We start from the raw sequence: 21,266 nt of genomic DNA, 5'->3' as shown, positions 1-21,266 counted from the left end.
AATAGGTTTCCTAAATAGTAAAATGAAACTATGGTAATATTGAATCCAATGGACTGGATCCATTGTGAATATATCCTTTGAAAAGTACATAATGCTACCCAAGTAAATCAGTTTTAAGAATTATTAATTACGGTAGCTTATTAGTAAAGTCTGATTTAATATTTTGAGCCCACTTTTTGAGGGCAGTAAGTTAGGTTTGAACAGCAGTGGGTTTCACATTACGTTACTCCTGGTTCGCCCCGTGCATGCACCACACTTAGTGTGCGTGCATGCTGGCTTTGTGCGCACATGTGCCCGGTTCGCATGCACGCCTGCCTTCCACACATTTGCTTTCCTCGTGCACGCGCCTTCCGCACATGCACCAGGCCTCAAAAATGTGCCTAAATAGGCTGGCATCGAGCCGGGGTGGGCCGGGGTGGCCAATTTCCACTACTGGTTCAGCCAAACTGGTCTGAACCGGCTGAATCCCACCTCTGGGTTTGAGCCTATATTAAAAATCATCATTATATGTGTATAAATAGCTAGACATATGCCATAATATATAAGGGATGGATAAAGAAGAAGGAGAAAAAAGGAGGAGTGTTTTTACTTATGCATTGTTCTACCTTCTTTGCCCCAATAGCCCTATTATTAATTGGTTGGAAATCCTTTTCTGGCCCAATAGTCAGTTATGATCAGGAAAGTAAGATATATCATAAACACTCCTCCATGAAGGAATTGGAGACTTCTTTTTGCCAACAGATGCTTTTCAGGGAATGCTTGTCAGCTGTGGAAATCAGAAAACAGAGGCCCAATGCCTCTGGTCTTCCAATGAAGACAGCACCAAGTTGGAGAAGACTTGTCCATTGCTTCCAAAGGGCTAACAAGTGGAAGCCAGCATTTAACCCTATTTTTGCCATACTTTTTTTTAAGCACTTGATAATTTTGGTGTTTCCAGATAAGGGTTTTAACGGGCAGTCATCCTGCTGCATTCAGGGAATAGAATAGAATTCTTTATATGTGAATAAGATGTCATTTTCTTCTATTTATAAACCCACTCAGTTTTCCCCACTTTTTCTTTTGCTATTTTTTAAACAATAATTTACTTCTGCTAGACTAATCTGGATTTTTAAACATATGATTTGTTGCCATAGGCAGAAAGTATAAGAGATGCCAATCGTTCCTCCTGATTATCTGCTATTTTTCTATACTTGGTATAAAGAAGTCAATCTGTTTCTGCTTTGGCCGGCAAACAAACAAATAAACAAACTTCCCAGCATCCATCTTTCTTTCTTTCTTTCTTTCTTTCTTTCTTTCTTTCTTTCTTTCTTTCTTTCTTTCTTTCTTTCTTTCTTTCTTTCTTTCTTTCTTTCTTCTTGCAGTTCCAATCTCAGCATAGGAAACATCTAGCAGAGGGAAGAATGCTAGCAACTATTATGTCATGTCCTATGAAACAATAATTTTGCAGCTGCTGAAACAGAATCCAATTTAGGGAATCTGCCTCATATATCATCTTCACAGTCATCTAGTCTGTTCTCAAGCCTTCTTCCAAGCACTAATAATTTTGAAAGTCCTAAGTATCTTAGGGTCAAGTTTCCAGAAACACCATCTCTTCTGTATCATGTGATATTGCCTTTCAACAATCATACAATCTCCCTGAGAGCTCCCGATAATAATAAAAAAATACAGTCTTGGCAATACTGTGGATAAAAAGTGAAAAAAGCAACTGTATTTCTGAAGAGTTCGGATACATGTAACATAATGAAATCTTCTCTAAAACATGCTAAGCAAAATGGTTTGTGGGGAAGATAGGGGTAAGTTCTTGATTCTTGTATGTGGTAATTCTGCACCATGGATCATTCTGCATCAGTCCTCGTTTTCCTATACAGGAAATCCTTAACTTACAACAGTTCATTTAGTGACCGTTCAAAGTTACAATGGCACTGAAAAAGTGACTTATGACCATTTTTCAGACTTGTGACCGTTGCAACATCCGCATGGTCATATGATTTACATTTGGATGCTTGATAACTGGTTCATATTTATGATGGTGCAGTGTCCTGGGCCCATGTGACCATCTTTTCTGACCCTCTGACCCAATGGGGAAGCCAGATTCACTTAACGACCATGTTACTAATTTAGCAACTGCAGTGGTTCGCTTAACAAACAGGTCAAGAAAAGTCATAGAATGGGACAAAAGTCACTGAACAAATGTCTCACTTGGCAACATAAATCCTGGACTCAATTGTGGCCGTAAATCGAGGACTACCTGTATTTATAGAACATTACCACCAATCCTTTTGGGCTATGGAACTATGAAGGTTCCATAGATAAATAAATAAATAAATACATTTTTATTTTACATTATATTTCATTTTATTTCAGTCATAGATCAGCATACAACTAATAATATTAACAGTCACTCTATAATAGAAATAAATATTAAGAATGAGGAGTCTTTTTCTATAACAAAGCACTTAGATAATTCTGACATCATATTCAATCAGAGTTTATTTGACGTGATTTGACTGTGACGGATTGTGCTCTGTGTTGCTGTATGTTTATGTACTTGTGTGCATTTAAACCAAAAAACTGCAAGAAAATGAAAACTAAGACAAGAGCTTGCCATGTATTTATTTATATTTGCATTGATTCATAATAAATGTTCCTATATTCTTTCTGGTATGGAAGTGCCTGTTGCATCTAATCTAAAACCAATCTTACTGATTCCAGAAATCCCAAAATATCTTTCAGGTAGAAGGAAAATCCATGCAATAAAAATGTATTATGCTATTAACTCTCATTTCTCTAGGAAAATTTGATGTTTGAGTCATCCTGTTGTTCCTATTAGCACAATTAATGCAAGTTATGAATTTGTCAAAATATACAATATTTTAACTGCCTAATATAATACAATGCTAATTTTAACTTCAGATTTTTCTGCAGATTTATATATATATATATATATATATATATATATATATATATATATATATATATATATATATATATATATATATATATATATATATATGTCATAAGGGACCAATTTAGATTTTCAAGCCCTGTTTGTAAAAATAAATGAAGAAAAATAGCATAAGCATTTGCTTTTGACATCCTATTCCATCTTTTTAGAGAAGCAATTGGCCTTGTTTGTGAAGCTGTGCCAGGAACCAAAGGAGCTTTTAAAAGAAGAAAGGTAGTAATCTTAATTACTTATTTATTGATTTACCATTATATTGTTGCCCAACTATCATTTCCTTCTCCAAACTCCAATGTCCCAAAGTTAACCAGTCAGCTTCTGTGCATCCAGGCAGACATGAGCTTGAGTCTTTTTAGTTCCAGAGCATCTTCACCATTCTAATGAAACTGCTGTCTTGTTTCTTTATTAATTTATATTGCTTCTACCCAAGATAATGTGATTCGAATAATTGATAAGCACTAAGTACATTTATGTTTAGTGTTTTTGTACAAACATATATAAGAACTTGAGCAGAAGAGGGAAGAAGAATTATCATTTTATTCACATTTATATTTTGATTTCTGGTGACTACATGGATTAATTCATTCAGTTTTCTCAACAACATTTTTGGAAGTGGCTTGCTACTGCCTTCTTCCTAAGGTTGAAAGAGAGTAACCAGCCCAAAGTATGCATTTGGCTTCTACGCCTAAGTCAGGACTGGAACTCGGGTCTTCTTGTTCCTGGCTTGGTGTATTCACCAGAGTTAACCAGGGTTAAGGATTAATCATCAGACCAAACTGGTTTTCAATCCAGATAACTACTGGATGACTCTGAAGAGACACAGACAATTTTAAGTCTTAGTGCCATTTAACAACCTAACAGTTGCCATGGGGTATTCCAAATTTGGAGAGTACGCTCTAAGGAGAGTATTATTTTAATAGATCGGAGCACACACTTCTTTTTATTTATCAAATGCTCTACTGCAGATGGAACCACATTAAGAAAAAGACTAAGTAGAATATATTTCCATGTAATTTTTAGTTGTTTGAAGGCATGATGTTTTTGTATCAAGAAGTATTGTGTTAGGGTACTTTCAATGCGTGTTATTGTATCTATCTTAGCATTGCAACATGATAGAGCCCCCTGCAGTTTTCTTTACATGGATAAATTAACTCATGGGTATTTCAGTTCAAGCCGCTAATTTACATGTGCCTATCATGTAATTATTTACAATTATTTATCTGCTGTTCTTGTTCATACTGCATTAAGTACAATGGGTTTGAGGCAGTGTTAGGAACATTAAACATATATGATACTTATGTTTTTATGTAATGATTCAATAACATTTGAAAATTGGTTGGAAAATCATGACAGTACAGAGGCATAATGTTAAAGTGAGAGCTGTATTAAAGCCCTATGTAGAAATAGAAAATTGTCACAGCATGTGTAATGTATCTTTAAAAGTTTTGGCGGGAAAATAGCACGTTGCTGATTGGTTGAAGCCTCCGGCTAAACTGTATATAAAGAGAGGTTTTTCCCAGCACTGGCTGCTGGGTTCACCATATAGTAAAGAGCTGTTGTCACTATCCTGGTCTCCTGCCTCGTTATTGCCCGAATCTAACACTGGCGACGAAGGTGGGATCTCGAGGCTAAGAGCGCCAGGAAAAGAGCTGAACTCACCAGGAAGACGCGAACCCAGCAAACAAGGGGCGGAAAGCAGCGATGTCTGGCTACACACCGCCAGCGCCATTCGACCCAGCCAAGGAAAAATGGGGGTCATACATGGCTCGTTTCGAGTGTTTCCTCGAGGCGAACGAACTTCAAGGAGTTTCAGACAACAGGAAACGAGCGTATTTCCTGAGCCACTGCGGTCCAGAAGTTTTCGACACCGCAGAATCCCTGGCGGAGCCAACGCCGGTACAGTCGGTACCGTGGCAAACTCTGCAGACTTTATTGAAAGCCCATTATGCACCAACGCCGTCCAAGTATGTGCAACGGTTCGAATTCGGGGAGCGCAGACAGCAAGAGGGCGAGTCCAACAGCGCATACATGGCCGCCCTGAGGAAAGCCTCAAAACATTGCGAGTACCGAGACTTGGATGAGGCATTGCTGGAGCAACTCATCCGTGGGGTCAGGGACATCCGTTTGCGGAGGCGGCTGCTGTCTAAAAACAACCTAACGCTGGCAAACGCCTTGGACGAAGCCAGGGCTCACGAGATGTCTACCCAAGCGGCGGAAACCCTACAAAAGCAAGTCACACCAACGGCTGGTGCGAAATCAACCCCGGTCCACAATGAAGAGATCCAGGCCGAATCGGACGGTGAGGAAGAGGAAGGAGTCTTCCACACCGGGAGGCTGGAGAATGAAGACCGGGGCGACTGCGCGAGTTGTGGGGGGCGACACCAGCGACAACAATGCAAATATAAGGAAGCGACTTGTCGGCGGTGCGAAAGAAAGGGGCACCTAGCACAGGTCTGTCGAGCACCCCAACCTTCCCGCCAAAAATTCAAACTGGCCAATCAGAGCGCGGGAACGGCGAAGCGGCCCGCGAGTGGTCAGTTTAAAAAAGGCGCGAAGTTGAATCAGACTGTCGTGAGAGTGGGTCACGCATCAACACGCCTAGAGAAAAAAATCTTTACAAAGGCAAAGATTGAGGGGGTGCCGTGCCGATTGGAGGTGGACACCGGCTCATCGATCACGATCATGTCCTGGGACACTCTCGTGAGAGCCTTACCCGCCATTGCAAAGCGCAAGCTGCAACCACAGAAATTAAAGGTACAAGACTACCAAGGGAATCGCATCCCTGTTCGAGGGGTAACGTCCGTCCACGTCGGTATGGACAATACAAGAAAACTCTGCCCATCACCATAGTCGATGGGACCCTGCCAAGCTTGTTGGGACTGGACTGGTTCCGAGCATTGGGCATGGGAGTGACTGGAATCTTCAGAAGCGAAGTCGACCTCAAAGACGCACTCGTGAAAGAATTTGGGGCGTTTTCAGAGACTGCCTGGGCAAGTACAGGGACCCCTATCTCTTTAACTTAGACCCCAAGTTGCCCTATCCGTCTAAAGGCTAGGAGGGTCCCGTTAGCCCTAAAGCCCAGGATTGACCGGGAACTGGACAAGCTAGTAAACCAGGAATTCTAGTGCCAGTTGACCATGCTAAGTGGGAGACCCTATAGTCACCCCAGTCAAACCGGACGGGTCGGTCCGGATTTGCGCTGACTACAAGGCAACGCTTAACAAAGCGTTGCAAAGAGTGCTTACCCGTCCGGTGGTACAGCACTTACTGCACTCAATGGGGCAAGGGCAAGTTTTGCCAAGCTAGACTTGGCCCAAGCCTATCAACAGCTGCCCGTAGATAGCAGCACAGCCGAAGCGCAGACAATTGTGACTCACAGAGGGGCTTTTAAGTGTACCCGGTTACAGTTTGGGGTTAGTGTGGCTCCAGGGTTATTTCAGAACCTAATGGAGCGGCTATTGCAGGGCCTACCAGGGGTGGTACCATACTTTGACGATGTACTGGTATCCGCTGAGAATCTAGAGGAATTAGGGGTAAGGCTGCGAAAAGTTTTGGGCATTTTCCGGTCTGCGGTCTCACAGTTAAACTGAACAAATGCCAGATCGGGGTTGAGTCTGTGGAATTCCTGGGCTACGGATAGACAGGAAGGATTCACCCACTGAGAGCAAGGTACGGGCCATCAGGAAGGCCCCGGTTCCAAAGAACAAAACGGAGTTACAGGCATTCTTAGGTCTGGTCAACTTCTCGCGGTATTCTTAAGAATAAGGCAACAGTAGCCGAGCCGCTGCATAAATTACTAGCAAAGACAGCTGCATGGTCTTGGGGAAAGGCGGAAGCTAGGGCATTGAAGGGTAAAGAATCTCCTATCGAGTGATAGCCTCCTTATCCAATACAATGGCACGCTGCCATTAGTGTTAAGCTGCGATGCATCTCCCTATGGGGTGGGGCTGTGCTCAGCCACAGGTTACCAAATGGCACAGAAGCCCCTATTGCATACTACTCCCGAACCATGTCATCAACTGAAAGGAATTATAGCCAGCTTGATAAGGAAGCCTTGGCTATAGTCTCAGGAGTAAAGAAATTCCATGAGTATGTATTTGGTCGTGATTTCGAAATCATCACGGACCATAGACCTTTGCTAGGTCTGCTGGCAGGCGACCGCCCAACGCCCGTGGCACTTTCGCCAAGACTGACCCGATGGACTATCTTCCTGGCAGCGTATTCTTACAAATTACTACACCGGCCAGGAAAGGAATTAGGGCATGCAGACGCCCTGAGCAGATGCCCGTTACCAGAGACTATCGAAGACCCCACTCCAGTGATACCAGTTCTGCTAATTGACTCTTTGGACTCTGGCCCAGTCACATCCAAAGAGGTGGCTCGGGCTTCGTATAAGGACATTACAATAAGAACTGTAATTGGTTGGGTACAAAGAGGTTGGCCCGCTGTGCCGGGCGAGCATTTTAAAGAGTTTGTAAAAAGCGTGGGAACTCTCGGCTCAAGGGGTGCCTGCTATGGGGGATCAGTGGTGATCCCGGAGAAATTGAGGAAAAGGTATTGGATCTCCTTCACGAAGGTCACCCAGGGATCGTGAGAATGAAGGGTCTAGCGAGAAGCTATGTGTGGTGGCCCTTAATGGACTCGGAAATTGCTGAAAGGGTAGGAAATGCCAGGCCTGCCAGGAGTCAGACCGCTACCCCAACGGCCCCGATTCGGGAATGGGAGAGACCCCAGGGCCCTGGTCTAGGATCCATATCGATTTTGCGGCCCTTCCACGGCCAAACCTTTCTGGTAGTAGTCGATGCCTACTCCAAATGGCTGGAAATCATTCTCATGAGATCCATGACAGCCGAGGCCGTGATTTCAGTCCTCGGCACCTATTTGTAACCCATGGGTTGCCCGACACTTTAGTCTCCGATAACGGCCCGCAATTCACGGCAACCCAGTTTGAGGGTACTTGGCAGAGGAGGGCATCCGGCATGTCCTCTCGGCGCCTTTCCACCCTGCGACGACGGCCTTGCAGAACGTTTCCGTTCGGGCGCAAAGGAAGCATTGTCCAGAATCAGGCCAGGCGATTGGCAAACAAAAATTGATACATATCTAGCAGTCCAACACAGAACCCCCTGTGTAACAACTGGCCGCAGCCCGGCCGAGCTATTAATGGGTCGGAAGCTTAGGTGCCCACTAGACCGTTTAAACCCAAACTACACACCAGACGGTTACAAAGGGGCACACGGTAAAACAAGAGAGATGGCAGTAGGCGACCTAGTGTGGGCACACAACTACAGCGAGGGCCCGACCTGGTTAGCAGGAAAAATCCTAGAAATAACAGGACCAAAATCATATCTAGTAGAGATAGAGGATGGCCGGGTATGGAAACGCCACATAGACCAAATAAGGAAACGCATAACCGGTAAATCAGAATCAGACGAAACAGGCCCTGACTATCCAATGTTTGAATCCACAGCTGACTCAAACCCGGGGCAAACGCAGGACTTATCTGAGCTCCAGGAGGTCCAGCGACGCCAACCAGTTCCTCCTGAAAACAGCAGGGATGACTCTGCAAATAATCCAGGGCCGGATGGCCTAGAGGAGGAGCTGAGAGAAACAAACAGTCCCTCAGGTCAGCTCGACTCACTCCCAGAAAATGCATTGCGCAGGTCCGAAAGAGTCAGGAGACGCCCAGTCTACTTGCGTGATTACGTTGACAAATAAGATGTTAATTTCATGTAAATATTGGTAAAGTGTTTTCTGGGAGGGAAGGAGTGTAATGTATCTTTAAAAGTTTTGGCGGGAAAATAGCACGTTGCTGATTGGTTGAAGCCTCCGGCTAAACTGTATATAAAGAGAGGTTTTTCCCAGCACTGGCTGCTGGGTTCACCATATAGTAAAGAGCTGTTGTCACTATCCTGGTCTCCTGCCTCGTTATTGCCCGAATCTAACAGCATGTATGAACTTTCCCCTTTATAAAATGTTCTTCCATTGATCTACAGGTCTGTTGGTATTAAAGTTTCATCTCTAGCGTTTCAGATTTCTCCTGGTTTATTATCTTAACAAAGGTGGTTTATTCTATTTGTTAACATTCTTATCACTATTGTTGACTGAAGACAAATAGATTTCTGAATAGGCACTGCATTTTTATGATCCTAATTGCTATAGGGGGGGGCAATGCTCATATAAATATATACGCACACAATACACATTAAATGCATATAAATATAAATAAATATAAACATGGCCTAGTTATTTCAGGGACCATCACTCTCCTGAAGTTTGTGCCCATCCTTCTTCTGAAGTTTGTGGTCAACTACAGTAAATACTTTGCCCAATCCTAAAATTCACTTCTTTAACTCACCTTCTAACCAAACCTAACTCATTTCATTTCATTGTTCTTTCATTCATATTGAGGTGTGTGTGAGTTTCTGAGCTAGACTCAAAGCAATGAACAGAAGTATAGAACAGAACATTATTCCAGTTTAGTGATAAGTAGATATGGGTTACAAACGACTACCGTAGTTCCTACAGTTTCGATCATGTGATAGCTGCTATATTGTCCTTAACTAAAAAAAGACATTTCTGTAACTTCAACCACCCAAACTATTGACTGTAGTAGTGAGCTCAAGAGAATTCTCAACCTTACACTTAATTCTTCAATAGGAAAGCAATCCCACTAAGTAGTTAGGTCTACCATTCCAAACAGTTGATTTCCCAATCCACAAAATATCTGTATTATTGTATTTTTTGGAGTATAAGATGCTCCAGAGTATAAAACGTTTTTGGGAAGGAAAGCAAAAAAAAATAAAAAATTTCTACCTCTGCTTACCAGCATCCATCGGTATTCATCTGGCTAGCGCCCTTGCAACAAATAGCAAACAGCCTGGACAGCTTCAGCGCGTTATCGCAGCCTGATTCAGCATGAGAAGCCAAAAATGGCTGGCGGGTGTAGGTCAGTTGCTGGGCGGGGCTTTGGCAACATTCGCTGTATAAGATGCACAGACATTTTCACCCACTTTTAGGGGGTGGGGGAAAGTGTGTCTTATACTCCAAAAAATATGGTAAATCCATGCCTGTTTTCCCTCAAACATTATCCAGTGACTATTGTGGGATTAATTTGTAGATAAAAGATAGGTAAGATAAGATATTTTATATATTTGTAACAATGTAAACAAAACCTCCAGATGATTGGGTTCACACGGATAACACAAAGTATGCAAGATAAATTTGATTTGTACGTCATCTCTCAGCTCAAATGACATGGAATGAAACAACCGAAACTACCGGTAGCCATTCAGCTGGGCTTTAGGGCACTGTAATTCTATATGCCTTGCTTCTAATTATAGTGTATTATTGATGTCAAACTTCAGTGGTACACAGTAGGCTTGAAAGGGTCACACTTCTACTATCCAACCACAGACAATATACTACTACTATTTTGTCTCAAAATCTAGCAAGAATCTCAGCAATTGTTAATAGAATTATGTGGAGCTGAATAGTCACTGCTCTCAAACTTTATTTTTAAAAAATGAGATTGGAGACAGATAAGGTTTTTATTGATTGGTTGGTTGGTTGGTTGGTTGATTGATTGATTATACAAACTGCCCAACTCCATTGCATCTCTAGTATACAATATTAAACAATTTGAGACAATATAATACACAAACAAATAAAACCAAATATTGGGAGGAAAATAGTTCAGTCTCTAGCAATCCAATCATCGTACATGGGGTCTGCTGCTTTAAGTCTTAATCAGTGATGGGTTTCAATTTTTTTTACTACTGGTTCTGTGGGTGTGGCTTGGTGGGCATGGCATGGCTTGCGGGGCGTGGCTTTGTGAGCGTGGCAGGGGAAGGATACTGTAAAATTTCCATTCCCACCCCACTACAGGGGAAAGGTAGTGCAAAATCCGCATTTCCTCCTGATCAGCTGAGACGCGGGAGGCAGAGAATAGATGGGGGCAGAGCCAGTCAGAGGTGGTATTAATTGGTTCTCTGAACTGCTCAAAATTTCTGCTACCGGTTCTCCAGAACTGGTCAGAACCTGCTGAAACCCACCTCTGGTCCTAATCCTTGGAGAAGAATCAGATTTAAAGGGCTAGATTAAGTAAAGCCAGGGTACCGGCCATATGAATCTGAGGGAATGTTCTTACAAAAGGGCAGTCCCAGAAACAAAGAAGGCCCATTTCATGGACTCCATCAGTAGACAGCATTTATTTATTTTTATTTATTTATTTTATTTATTTGATTTTTATACCGCCCTTCTCCCGAAGGACTCAGGGCGGTGTACAGGCAAAATAAAAACAGTTCCATTAATTAATGGAACCAAGAGCATGCCAACTCTTCCCAGTTTTTCAGGATGGGCACAAACTTCAGGAGATAAATGGTTCCTGAAAAAAACTAGGCCATATTTATATTTATGACAGTTGCAGTGTCCCAGGGTCATATGCTCCCCTTTTGTGACTTATCAAGTAGTCAATGGGGAAGCCAGATTCATTTAACAACCAATTTAAAACTGCGGTGATTCATTTAACAATTGTGGCAAGAAAGGTCATTAAATGGGATAAAATTCATTTAACAACTGTCTTGCTTAGTAACAGAAATTTTGGGCTCAATTGTAGTCGTAAATCGAGGACTACCTGTAAATGCTTTTTGAAAACAAATAATTAAAAAATGTTAAGCAGGAGTTAAGATTCGCAAGCCTGTAAGTTCTCACCAGTAATCGGAGTTACTGATTCCAGTTTCCAGAAAAGGTTGATGATTCCAGGTTTAAAACTGTTTCTTCCATCTCTCAGTTATACAAAATGAGATCCATTTTTCTTCTCTGTAGTATTTTATCTTTCTTTTAAATCTTTTAAAGTATTTAAAGCATCAGTACACTGTTGATTAAATTGTCATGTTCTTGACTATTAAATTTTAGAGGTGTCAGTTTATTCAGTGGGATTCAGATGTTATAAAATGTGGATAGAGTACTGAAAGACGTGCATTTTACTTTTGCAGCCACCAAATAAAGCTCTCTCTAATATTCTGGGGAAGAGCAATCTTCAGTTTGCAGGAATGAACATCAGTCTGAATATATCTACTACCAGCTTAAACCTGATGACTCCCGACTGCAAGCAGGTTGGTATTTTTGTCATTCCCATTTTCTCTTTTTAAAGTCTTATGGTTAGTGTGAGCAAGCAATTTCCATTCTTAATTCTCATAATTTAAAGAAAAACATTTGAATATCCAATTTATTTCAGTAAAAATATAGGTACACGTGTATAACTCAAGAGGTCATTTCTTCCATTTGAACTCACCAATAATTGAGATCATTTCCCCATCCTTTGAAGTACTTCCTGCAGATTTAAAGTGGGTATTGATCAGGGATACTTCTTTGCACAGTTATTGTTATGCTATTTTCAAGCTGTGAATTTGCTTTGTATGTTGCAGAGGTGGGTTTCAGCAGGTTCTGACCAGTTCTAGAGAACCGGTAGCAGAAATTTTGAGAAGTTCGGAGAACCGGTAGTAAAAATTCTGACTGGCCCAGCCTCCATCTATTCTTTGCAGTATCCTTCCCCTGGAATGGGGTGGGAATGGAGATTTTATAGTATCCTTCCCCTGCCATGCCCACCAAGCCACACCCACCAAGCCATGCCATGCCCACCAAGCCACGCCCACAGAACCAGTAGTAAAAATTTTGAAACCCACCATTGGTATATTGTTGGATTAATTGTTTTAGATATTTATGGGTTGTTGATTTTTTTAGTTAGAAAAAAATAAATGTAAATGTTTTAAAGAAATGAATATGTACACCTTTTCTGGATCTTGATTTTAAAGCCATAAAGACAAAGGTACTCAAATTGGAATGAAATAAGAGAATAATTTAGCTTTTTAGTAGTACTTTAACCAGAAACCAGTGTTACCAATTTTACACTGTCTATCTAGCTGTAATTTAGCTTTTTAGTAGTACTTCAACCAGAAACCAGTGTTACCAATTTTACACTGTCTATCTAGCTGTCTATCTAGACCCGTTCCAGTCCGGCTTCCGACCCGGTTACAGCACGGAGACGGCTTTGGTCGCGTTGGTGGATGACCTCTGGAGGGCCAGGGACAGGGGTTGTTCCTCTGCCTTGGTCCTATTAGATCTCTCAGCGGCTTTTGATACCATCGACCATGGTATCCTGCTGCGCTGGTTGGGGGGATTGGGAGTGGGAGGCACCGTTTACCGGTGGTTCTCCTCCTATCTCTCTGACCGGTCGCAGACGGTGTTGACAGGGGGGCAGAGGTCGTCCTCGAGGGGCCTCACTTGTGGGGTACCTCAGGGGTCGATTCTCTCGCCTACCCTGTTCAACATCTATATGAAGCCGTTGGGTGAGGTTATCAGTGGTTTCAGGGTGAGTTATCATCTGTACGCTGATGATACTCAGCTGTACTTTTCCACCCCGGACCACCCCAACAAAGCGGTCGAAGTGCTGTCCCGGTGCCTGGAAGCCGTACGAGTCTGGATGGGGAGAAACAGACTCAAGCTCAATCCCTCCAAGACGGAGTGGCTGTGGATGCCGGCACCCCGGTACAGTCAGCTGCGCCCGCAGCTGACTGTTGGGGACGAGTTAGTGGCCCCAAAGGAGGTGGTTCGCAACTTGGGCATCCTCCTGGATGGTCGGCTGTCCTTTGATGAACATCTGGTGGCCGTCACCAGGAGGGCCTTTTACCAAGTTCGCTTGGTTCGCCAGTTCCCTTCCTTGACCGGGAGGCCTTATGCACAGTCACTCATGCTCTGGTTACGTCTCGGCTGGATTATTGCAATGCTCTCTACATGGGGCTGCCCTTGAGGTGCACCCGGAGGCTGCAGTTAGTCCAGAATGCAGCTGCGCGAGTGGTAATGGGAGCCGTTCGTGGCTCCCATGTAACACCACTGCTCCGTAGTCTGCACTGGCTTCCTGTAGTCTTTCGGGTGCGCTTCAAGATCCTGGTTACCATCTTTAAATCGCTCCATGGCTTAGGACCCGGGTACTTACGAGACCGCCTGCTGTTACCTTATGCCTCCCATCGACCCGTACGCTCCCACAGAGAGGGTCTTCTCAGGGTGCCGTCCGCCAAACAATGTCGGCTGGCGGCCCCCAGGAGTAGGGCCTTCTCTGTGGGAGCACCGACGCTCTGGAACGAACTCCCCCCTGGCTTACGTCAAGTGCCTGATCTTCGGACCTTTCGTCGTGAGCTAAAAACATACTTATTCATTCAAGCAGGACTGGCATAAATAGTTGATTTTAAATTGGGGTTTTAGTAATATTTTAAATTTTTAAATTTTTTAAATTACCGGCCGTTTAGTAATAGTTTATTTTAATTTCTTTTAATATATACAAAATACAATATATTTTGTATTTTATTTCGGCTGTACACCGCCCTGAGTCCTTCGGGAGAAGGGCGGTATAAAAATTTAATAAAATAAATAAATAAATAAATAAATACACAGCATTGTGATGTGACTTTGGTGGTTTAAAAAGAAAGGACTGGGTGTTTGTCAGTATAGAAAACAGTAGGATAGGGCTATGTAAACCATGGCCAGCGGATGAGACAAGGACAATGTCATGGGGACAAGCATTAAACTGGGGTTGTTAGCTCTTTGCATTGATTCTCGAAGCATCTAATAATGAAAGGCTGTCTGCATATTAAGAGCCATACTGTAATTTTAAAAATTAAAATTAAAAAAGGGGGCAGGGAGGCAAAGGGAGAGATTCAGGGAATGCTACTGGTTCAAATCAGTTTGGCCGAATTGGTAGCGTCGTCAGGTGGTTCAGAGAACCGGTAGTGGCGGCACTGCAAGGCTCTGCCCACCTACCCAGATGTCATTACTTCCTGATTTTAACCAGGAAGTAACCTGGTTTTTACCCTCTGTGCATGCGCAGAGGGTCCATAATCGCACGTGACACACACACAAAGAGCGCGGACTTCCGAACCAGTAGGGAAGGTAAGTAGATTTCACCCCTGGAGACCTTGGCTTTCATTGCCAAATTCCAGGTTCACATCTGAATGCTTCTTGAAGATCTTACAGATAGTTGTCATTTGAATGTACTCTAAATGGAGGCGTAGAGATACATGACATTTGTCACCCTTGTATTTCTAATTTGGGCTTCTGATTTTACATACTTAAGAATACAGCTGGGGGGAAAAGGAAAACTAGCATTCTGTGTATCTCACACATTGTTTTCTTAACTCTACAGATTATAGCAAACCATCATATGCAATCTATTTCTTTTGCATCTGGAGTAGATGTGGTAAGTATTTTCCTTTCTACATTTGCTATTGATGCAAGAGGTTATTGTGCCAAATTTATTACTTATCTTCCTTGGGAAAAAATTGCTCATTGTTACATCCTTGTGGCTTAGTGGTAAGGGAGAAAGACAAAGAAATTCTCTGTTTATTTGAACATGCTAGTGATACATGAACATATTTTCAGCAGGGTTTACAATATGGATGAAGTTTAGTCAAGAGTTCTCAATAGTAATTCCATAATTTGTCAGAGCTTCATTTAATGGACTTTGAAAACTATAGCCCATTTTTTGAAAATAGCATCTTAAGCTTTCCGTTGATTCTCTAACTTAAAGATTTGCTCAGTTGCTTTACAAAGTTACCTATGCAAGACTTTGAGAATGCTTGCTTGATCAATGTATCTGTTCTAAATTGTAATGTGACTGATGTTTCTAATGTTTTTATCACTGTGGGATCCAGGCATAAGTACCAGGTTGCAAAGATTCAGATAAACATTGAACTGAGCTCTGAATCAGCACAAAAGGAAACTTTCATATTCATGATAGATGCTTAATTTTTATTCTCTATCCTCTTCCAACAGGATACAACAGACTATGTTGCATATGTAGCTAAGGATCCTGTTAATCACAGAGGTAAAGAATGTCTTATCTTTAGTCTCATCTTCCTTTTGAAAACATATATTGTTCATAGAACAATAGATATGAGCATATCTCTTCAATTAGAGAAGATTCTCTTCGATTATTCTATTTCTAATGGCTTCCTACAGGTAATTGGCTAGCAGTGTGCTTGTATTAATTTGTTCAGATATTCGTTTCCTTTAAAGCAAATCATCTTCTTTTAACGACCCCATAATCCCTTGCAGGGTGGAGTCTGGGCAACTGAATGGAGCTAGCAGAGTGTTTTAATGGCCGGATGCCTTTCCTGTCACCAACATGGAATTTTGCTTGCCTTCAAAATTATGAGGGCCAAATTAATAAAATAAACAAAGATCTGAGACTGACTCTCCCATTCTTTCATATATTAGAAATAAGAGTTTATATACCGTTTCATCATGCTTTACAGCTCTCTTTAAACAGTTTACAGAGTCAGCATATTCCCCCCCCAACAGCCCAAGTCCTCATTTTATCAACCTCAGAAAGATGGAAGACTGAGTCAACCTTGAGCCAGTGAGAATCAAATTGCTGGTAGTCGGCAGAATTACCCTGCAATACTGTGTTCTAACCGCTATGGCACCATAGCTCTTTGCAATGGAATAAGAATGATTGAATGAGTCCAGCAGAGTGCATTGCATCTGCATGCGAGATTAATTTACATTTATAATGTTTCTCCCTCAAGACCTTTTCGTAAAATCTTTGTTGAGGATAGTTAGATATGTAGCATTTGCTATGCTCCTGGATTGGCTCCCTGTCCCTTTAAACCTATGCTCTCCAACAGGAAACGCAGTATTCTCAATATTTTGCAAATGAAGTGGCAGATTTCAAAAGATGAGGTGGGCTAGCTTTCTTCTGTGAGTGAAATTTTAATCACCAGATTTTGCAAGGAAGCTGAAGAAACAAAAGACCACCCGGTTAACTGCTGCAAGAGAATTTTTGATGATGTTTAAGTCACTTTGTGGACTCTTTTGGCTAAGAAGTGGCTAGTAATTCATTATAATATGGTCTTGAGATACCTTGAAGACTTATCGATGTATCAGACTTCATCAAAGAAATGAAACATGTTAACCACTTATACCAGGAGTAGACAACCTATAGTTCCAGTCAGCTCTTCAATTTGTTGCTTTTCTTTCCAGGGATGGCCTAGTAGTCAGATAAAATTTTATTTATTTATTTAAAACATTTATCTAGCCATTCATTTTATATCAAACTCTGGACCAATCCTAATCAAGAATTAAAACAATGCCAGTATGATGTCATTATCATTTCTTAGATGATTTTTTTTCATATTTATAAAAGTCAGCAAATAAAACTGGAAACTGAAATACAGATTTCTCCTGGGTATATATTTGAATAATGGTCTTGTTTTCTCATCACTTCCAGCATGTCATATTCTTGAATGTTGTGATGGCCTTGCCCAGGATATAATCAGTACCATAGGGCAAGCATTTGAACTTCGTTTTAAGCAATATTTGCAGTGCCCCTCTAAGATTCCAGCACTTCAAGACAGGTGGGTAGTATCACTGAGATTTTTATATGCATAGGTTTCTTCATTTAGTGGAGTAACAAAGAATTATTTTACTCAAGAATTTTAATACTAGATCTAGCTGCAAATGTGATAACTGCAAGCCAGAAGAACGTCTCTTTTGATACTTTATATTATATATTTTGCTATAGCACATAGACTTATATACTGCTTCATAGTGCTTTATAGCCCTCTCTAAGTGGTTTACAGAGTCAGCATATTGCTCCCCAACAATCTGGTTCATCATTCTACCAAGAAGGATGGAAGGCTGAGTCAACCTCGAGCTGGTCAGAATCGAACTGCTGGCAGTTGGCAGAGTTAGCCTGCAATGCTGCATTCTAACCACTGTGCTATCACAACTCTCTATTTTATATATATGATATACAGGTAGTCCTCAACTTAGAACAGTTCATTTAGTGATGGTTACAATGGCACTGAAAAAGTGACTTATGACGGTTTTTCACAGTTATGATCTTTGCAGCATTGCCATGATCATGTGATCAAAATTTAGATGCTTGGCAACAGGTTCATATTTATGACTGTTACTGTGTCCCAAGGTCATGAAATCACCTTTGCCACCTTCTGACAACCAAAGGCAATGGGGAAGCCAGATTCATTTAACAACCGGGTTACTAACTAATCAACTATAGTGATTCATTTAACAACTGTGACAAGAAAGGTCGTAAAATAGGACAAAACTCATTTAACAAATGTCTCATTTAATAACAGAAATTTTGAGCTCAATTGTGGCTGTAAGTCAAGGACTACCTGTACATAATATAATATGATATTATTTTGATTATTTTTCTGCAACTAAGAGAGTGAAGGGGCAATAAAGTTTATTAGGATGCCTTTTAATGGGACAAATAAGTTCATAAGATAGGAAACAGGGCAAATGTTTTTATGCTGAAGATCTTAGACAGCTGAATTGTCATGCTTGGTTTATTGAGAATCAGACAGGGCAAAGTAGTACTTGAGGTGGTTTTCATAAATTGAATAAATTATATTGTTATAATTGTTACCTTTGAATAACTGTTATAAAACAGACTTCAAAGTAGATCTAGAAGTTGGCCTAAAACCTTTGTGACAGGAGCAATTTTCAATAATCTTCTTAATTTATTGTATTCTGTTTAAAGGAATGAGGACTCAAAATGTACCATAGTAGAACTTTCAGTCCTAATGCATAAAACCCTGATTCCAATAAAGACTATCCCATCTGTAACACACTATTGAAGATAGAAAGTGGCATCCTTCTCACACTTCATATTTGCGCTTTGGAGGACGACATGAACTCAGAAAAAAAATAGGATCCAATCTGGGTCAGTCACTGGGACCAGAGGTTTTGTCTTCTGAGCTTTGGGACTTGTGCTGGAGCCCATCTTTAGGGAGAAGATGGGCTCCATCTTCAGGGCTTCTGCTAGAAAGAAATTCCCTGAAGATGGGCTCCAGCACAAATCTGAAAGCTCGAAAGACAAAACCTCTGGTCCCGGTGACCGACCCAGATTGGATCCTGCAACACCATTCTGGGACACATATGCATTCGCCTTCATTCGTCAGAGAGAAATAGTACCCAAATAAAATAGTCCTAATTGCTTAATGACTAAAAGAATGACTTCTACAGTAAACATGTGCCCATATAGAATAGAATAGAATAGAATAGAATAGAATAGAATAGAATAGAATAGAATAGAATAGAATAGAATAGAATTTTATTGGCCAAGTGTGATTGGACACACAAGGAATTTGTCTTGGTGCATATGCTCTCAGTGTACATAAAAGAAAAGATACGTTCATCAAGGTACAACATTTACAACACAATTGATGATCAATATATCAATATAAATCATAAGGATTGCCAGCAACAAGTTATAGTCATACAGTCATAAGTGGAAAGAGATTGGTGATGGGAACTATGAAACGATTAATAGTAGTGCAGATTCAGTAAATAGTCTGACAGTGTTGAGGGAATTATTTGTTTAGCAGAGTGATGGCCTTGGGAAAAACTGTTCTTGTGTCTAGTTGTTCTGGTGTGCAGTGCTCTATAGCGTCGTTTTGAGGTAGGAGTTGAAACAGTTTATGTCCAGGATGCGAGGATCTGCAAATATTTTCACGGCCCTCTTCTTGATTCGTGCAGTATACAGGTCCTCAATGGAAGGCAGGTTGGTAGCAATTATTTTTCTGCAGTTCTAATTATCCTCTGAAGTCTGTGTTTTCTTGTTGGGTTGCAGAACCGAACCAGACAGTTATAGAGGTGCAAATGACAGACTCAATAATTCCTCTGTAGAATTGGATCAGCAGCTCCTTGGGCAGTTTGAGCTTACTGAGTTGGCAGAAAGAACATTCTTTGTTGTCCTTTTTAATGATGTTTTGATGTTAGCTGTCCATTTGAGATCTTGCGATATGATAGAACCCAGAAATTTGAAGGTTTCTACTGTTGATACTGTGTTGTCAAGTATTGTGAGAGGTGGAAGTATGGAAGGGTTTCTCCTAAAGTCTACCACCATTTCTACGGTTTTGAGTGTGTTCAGTTCCAGATTGTTTTGGTTGGACCACAAGGCTAGTCGTTCGACCTCTCGTCTATATCGGATTCGTCATTGTCTCGAATGAGACCAATCACTGTTGTGTCATCTGCGAACTTCAGTAGCTTAACAGATGGATCATTGGAGATGCAGTCATTGGTATACAGAGAGAAGAGAAGTGGGGAGAGCACACAGCCTTGGGGGGCCCCTGTGCTAATTGTACAGGTATTTGATGTGATCTTGCTTAGCTTCACCTGCTGCTTCCTGTTTGTTAGGAAGCTTGTGATCCACTTACAAGTCTGTTCCGGTACCTGTAGCTGGTTTAGCTTAGTTAGAAGAATGTCTGGAATGATGGTATTGAATGCTGAACTAAAGTCTACAAAAAGGACCCTTGCATAGGTCTTTGGAGACTCAAGATGTTGTAGGATGTAGTGCAGAGCCATATTAACAGCATCATCTGTTGATCTATTTGCTCGGTATGCAAATTGCAAGGGGTCTAAGAGCGGATTCGTGATGGTTTTCAGGTAGGAAAGCACTAGCCTTTCAAAGGTTTTCATGACTACAGATGTTAGAGCAACTGGTCTGTAGTCATTCAGTTCCTTGATGGTGGGCTTCTTCGGCACTGGGATGATGGTAGAGCGTTTGAAGCAAGAAGGAACATAACATAACATATTATTTCAAACTTTAGGATCCCCTTGTTTACAAGTCATTCCCATATTAAAATATTGTTTCATTGTGATAACAAATGAAGACAAATCAAAAGCAATTAACTGAGCATCTCTCTGCAGGATGCAAAGTCTGGATGAACTGTGGATGGAAGAAGACAGCGAAGTGGCAGAACATCCCTACTACAATAGTTTTCCAAACAAAGTGGATGAAAGAGTCAAGATCAAAATCCCCCCTATTTCAGATCCTGCTCAGGTAAGCAAAGCAATCCCTATGAAAGTCACTCAGAGGATTAAAGTTGAAGGTGGATTGAAAATAGCTGCCTGAAAGATACAGAGAAATAAAGGGTAGGGAGGTACTTCGCTAATGTTTCTCCAGCCAATCCATGTAGCTGCATGACTCAAAAATTTGATATCATAACAGAGGATGAAATACTTGTCCCTCTTCATACCAAGTATGATATATATGTATTCGCCTTCATTCGTCAGAGAGAAATAGTACCCAAATAAAATAGTCCTAATTGCTTAATGACTAAAAGAATGACTTCTACAGTAAACATGTGCCCATATAGAATAGAATAGAATAGAATAGAATAGAATAGAATAGAATAGAATAGAATAGAATAGAATAGAATAGAATTTTATTGGCCAAGTGTGATTGGACACACAAGGAATTTGTCTTGGTGCATATGCTCTC

The 21,266-nt window shown here is 41.3% G+C and overlaps 1 protein-coding gene across 1 annotated transcript in view; it reads left to right on the top strand.

Moving 5' to 3' along the window:
* The window catches only part of SHC3 (SHC adaptor protein 3), a 50,224-nt gene that overhangs the window by 15,371 nt on the left and 13,587 nt on the right, over nucleotides 1-21,266 (top strand). Inside the window, exons 3-8 of the mRNA XM_058173446.1 lie at nucleotides 3,115-3,178; nucleotides 11,956-12,075; nucleotides 15,159-15,212; nucleotides 15,788-15,839; nucleotides 17,244-17,370; nucleotides 20,693-20,825. Of these exons, the coding sequence (XP_058029429.1) occupies nucleotides 3,115-3,178; nucleotides 11,956-12,075; nucleotides 15,159-15,212; nucleotides 15,788-15,839; nucleotides 17,244-17,370; nucleotides 20,693-20,825 (550 nt within the window). The remainder of the gene's footprint in view (nucleotides 1-3,114; nucleotides 3,179-11,955; nucleotides 12,076-15,158; nucleotides 15,213-15,787; nucleotides 15,840-17,243; nucleotides 17,371-20,692; nucleotides 20,826-21,266) is intronic.

Source organism: Ahaetulla prasina, chromosome 2 (assembly GCF_028640845.1).
Source record: "Ahaetulla prasina isolate Xishuangbanna chromosome 2, ASM2864084v1, whole genome shotgun sequence".
Lineage (NCBI taxonomy): Eukaryota > Metazoa > Chordata > Lepidosauria > Squamata > Colubridae > Ahaetulla > Ahaetulla prasina.
This window is presented reverse-complemented; position numbering and strand designations above follow the sequence as displayed.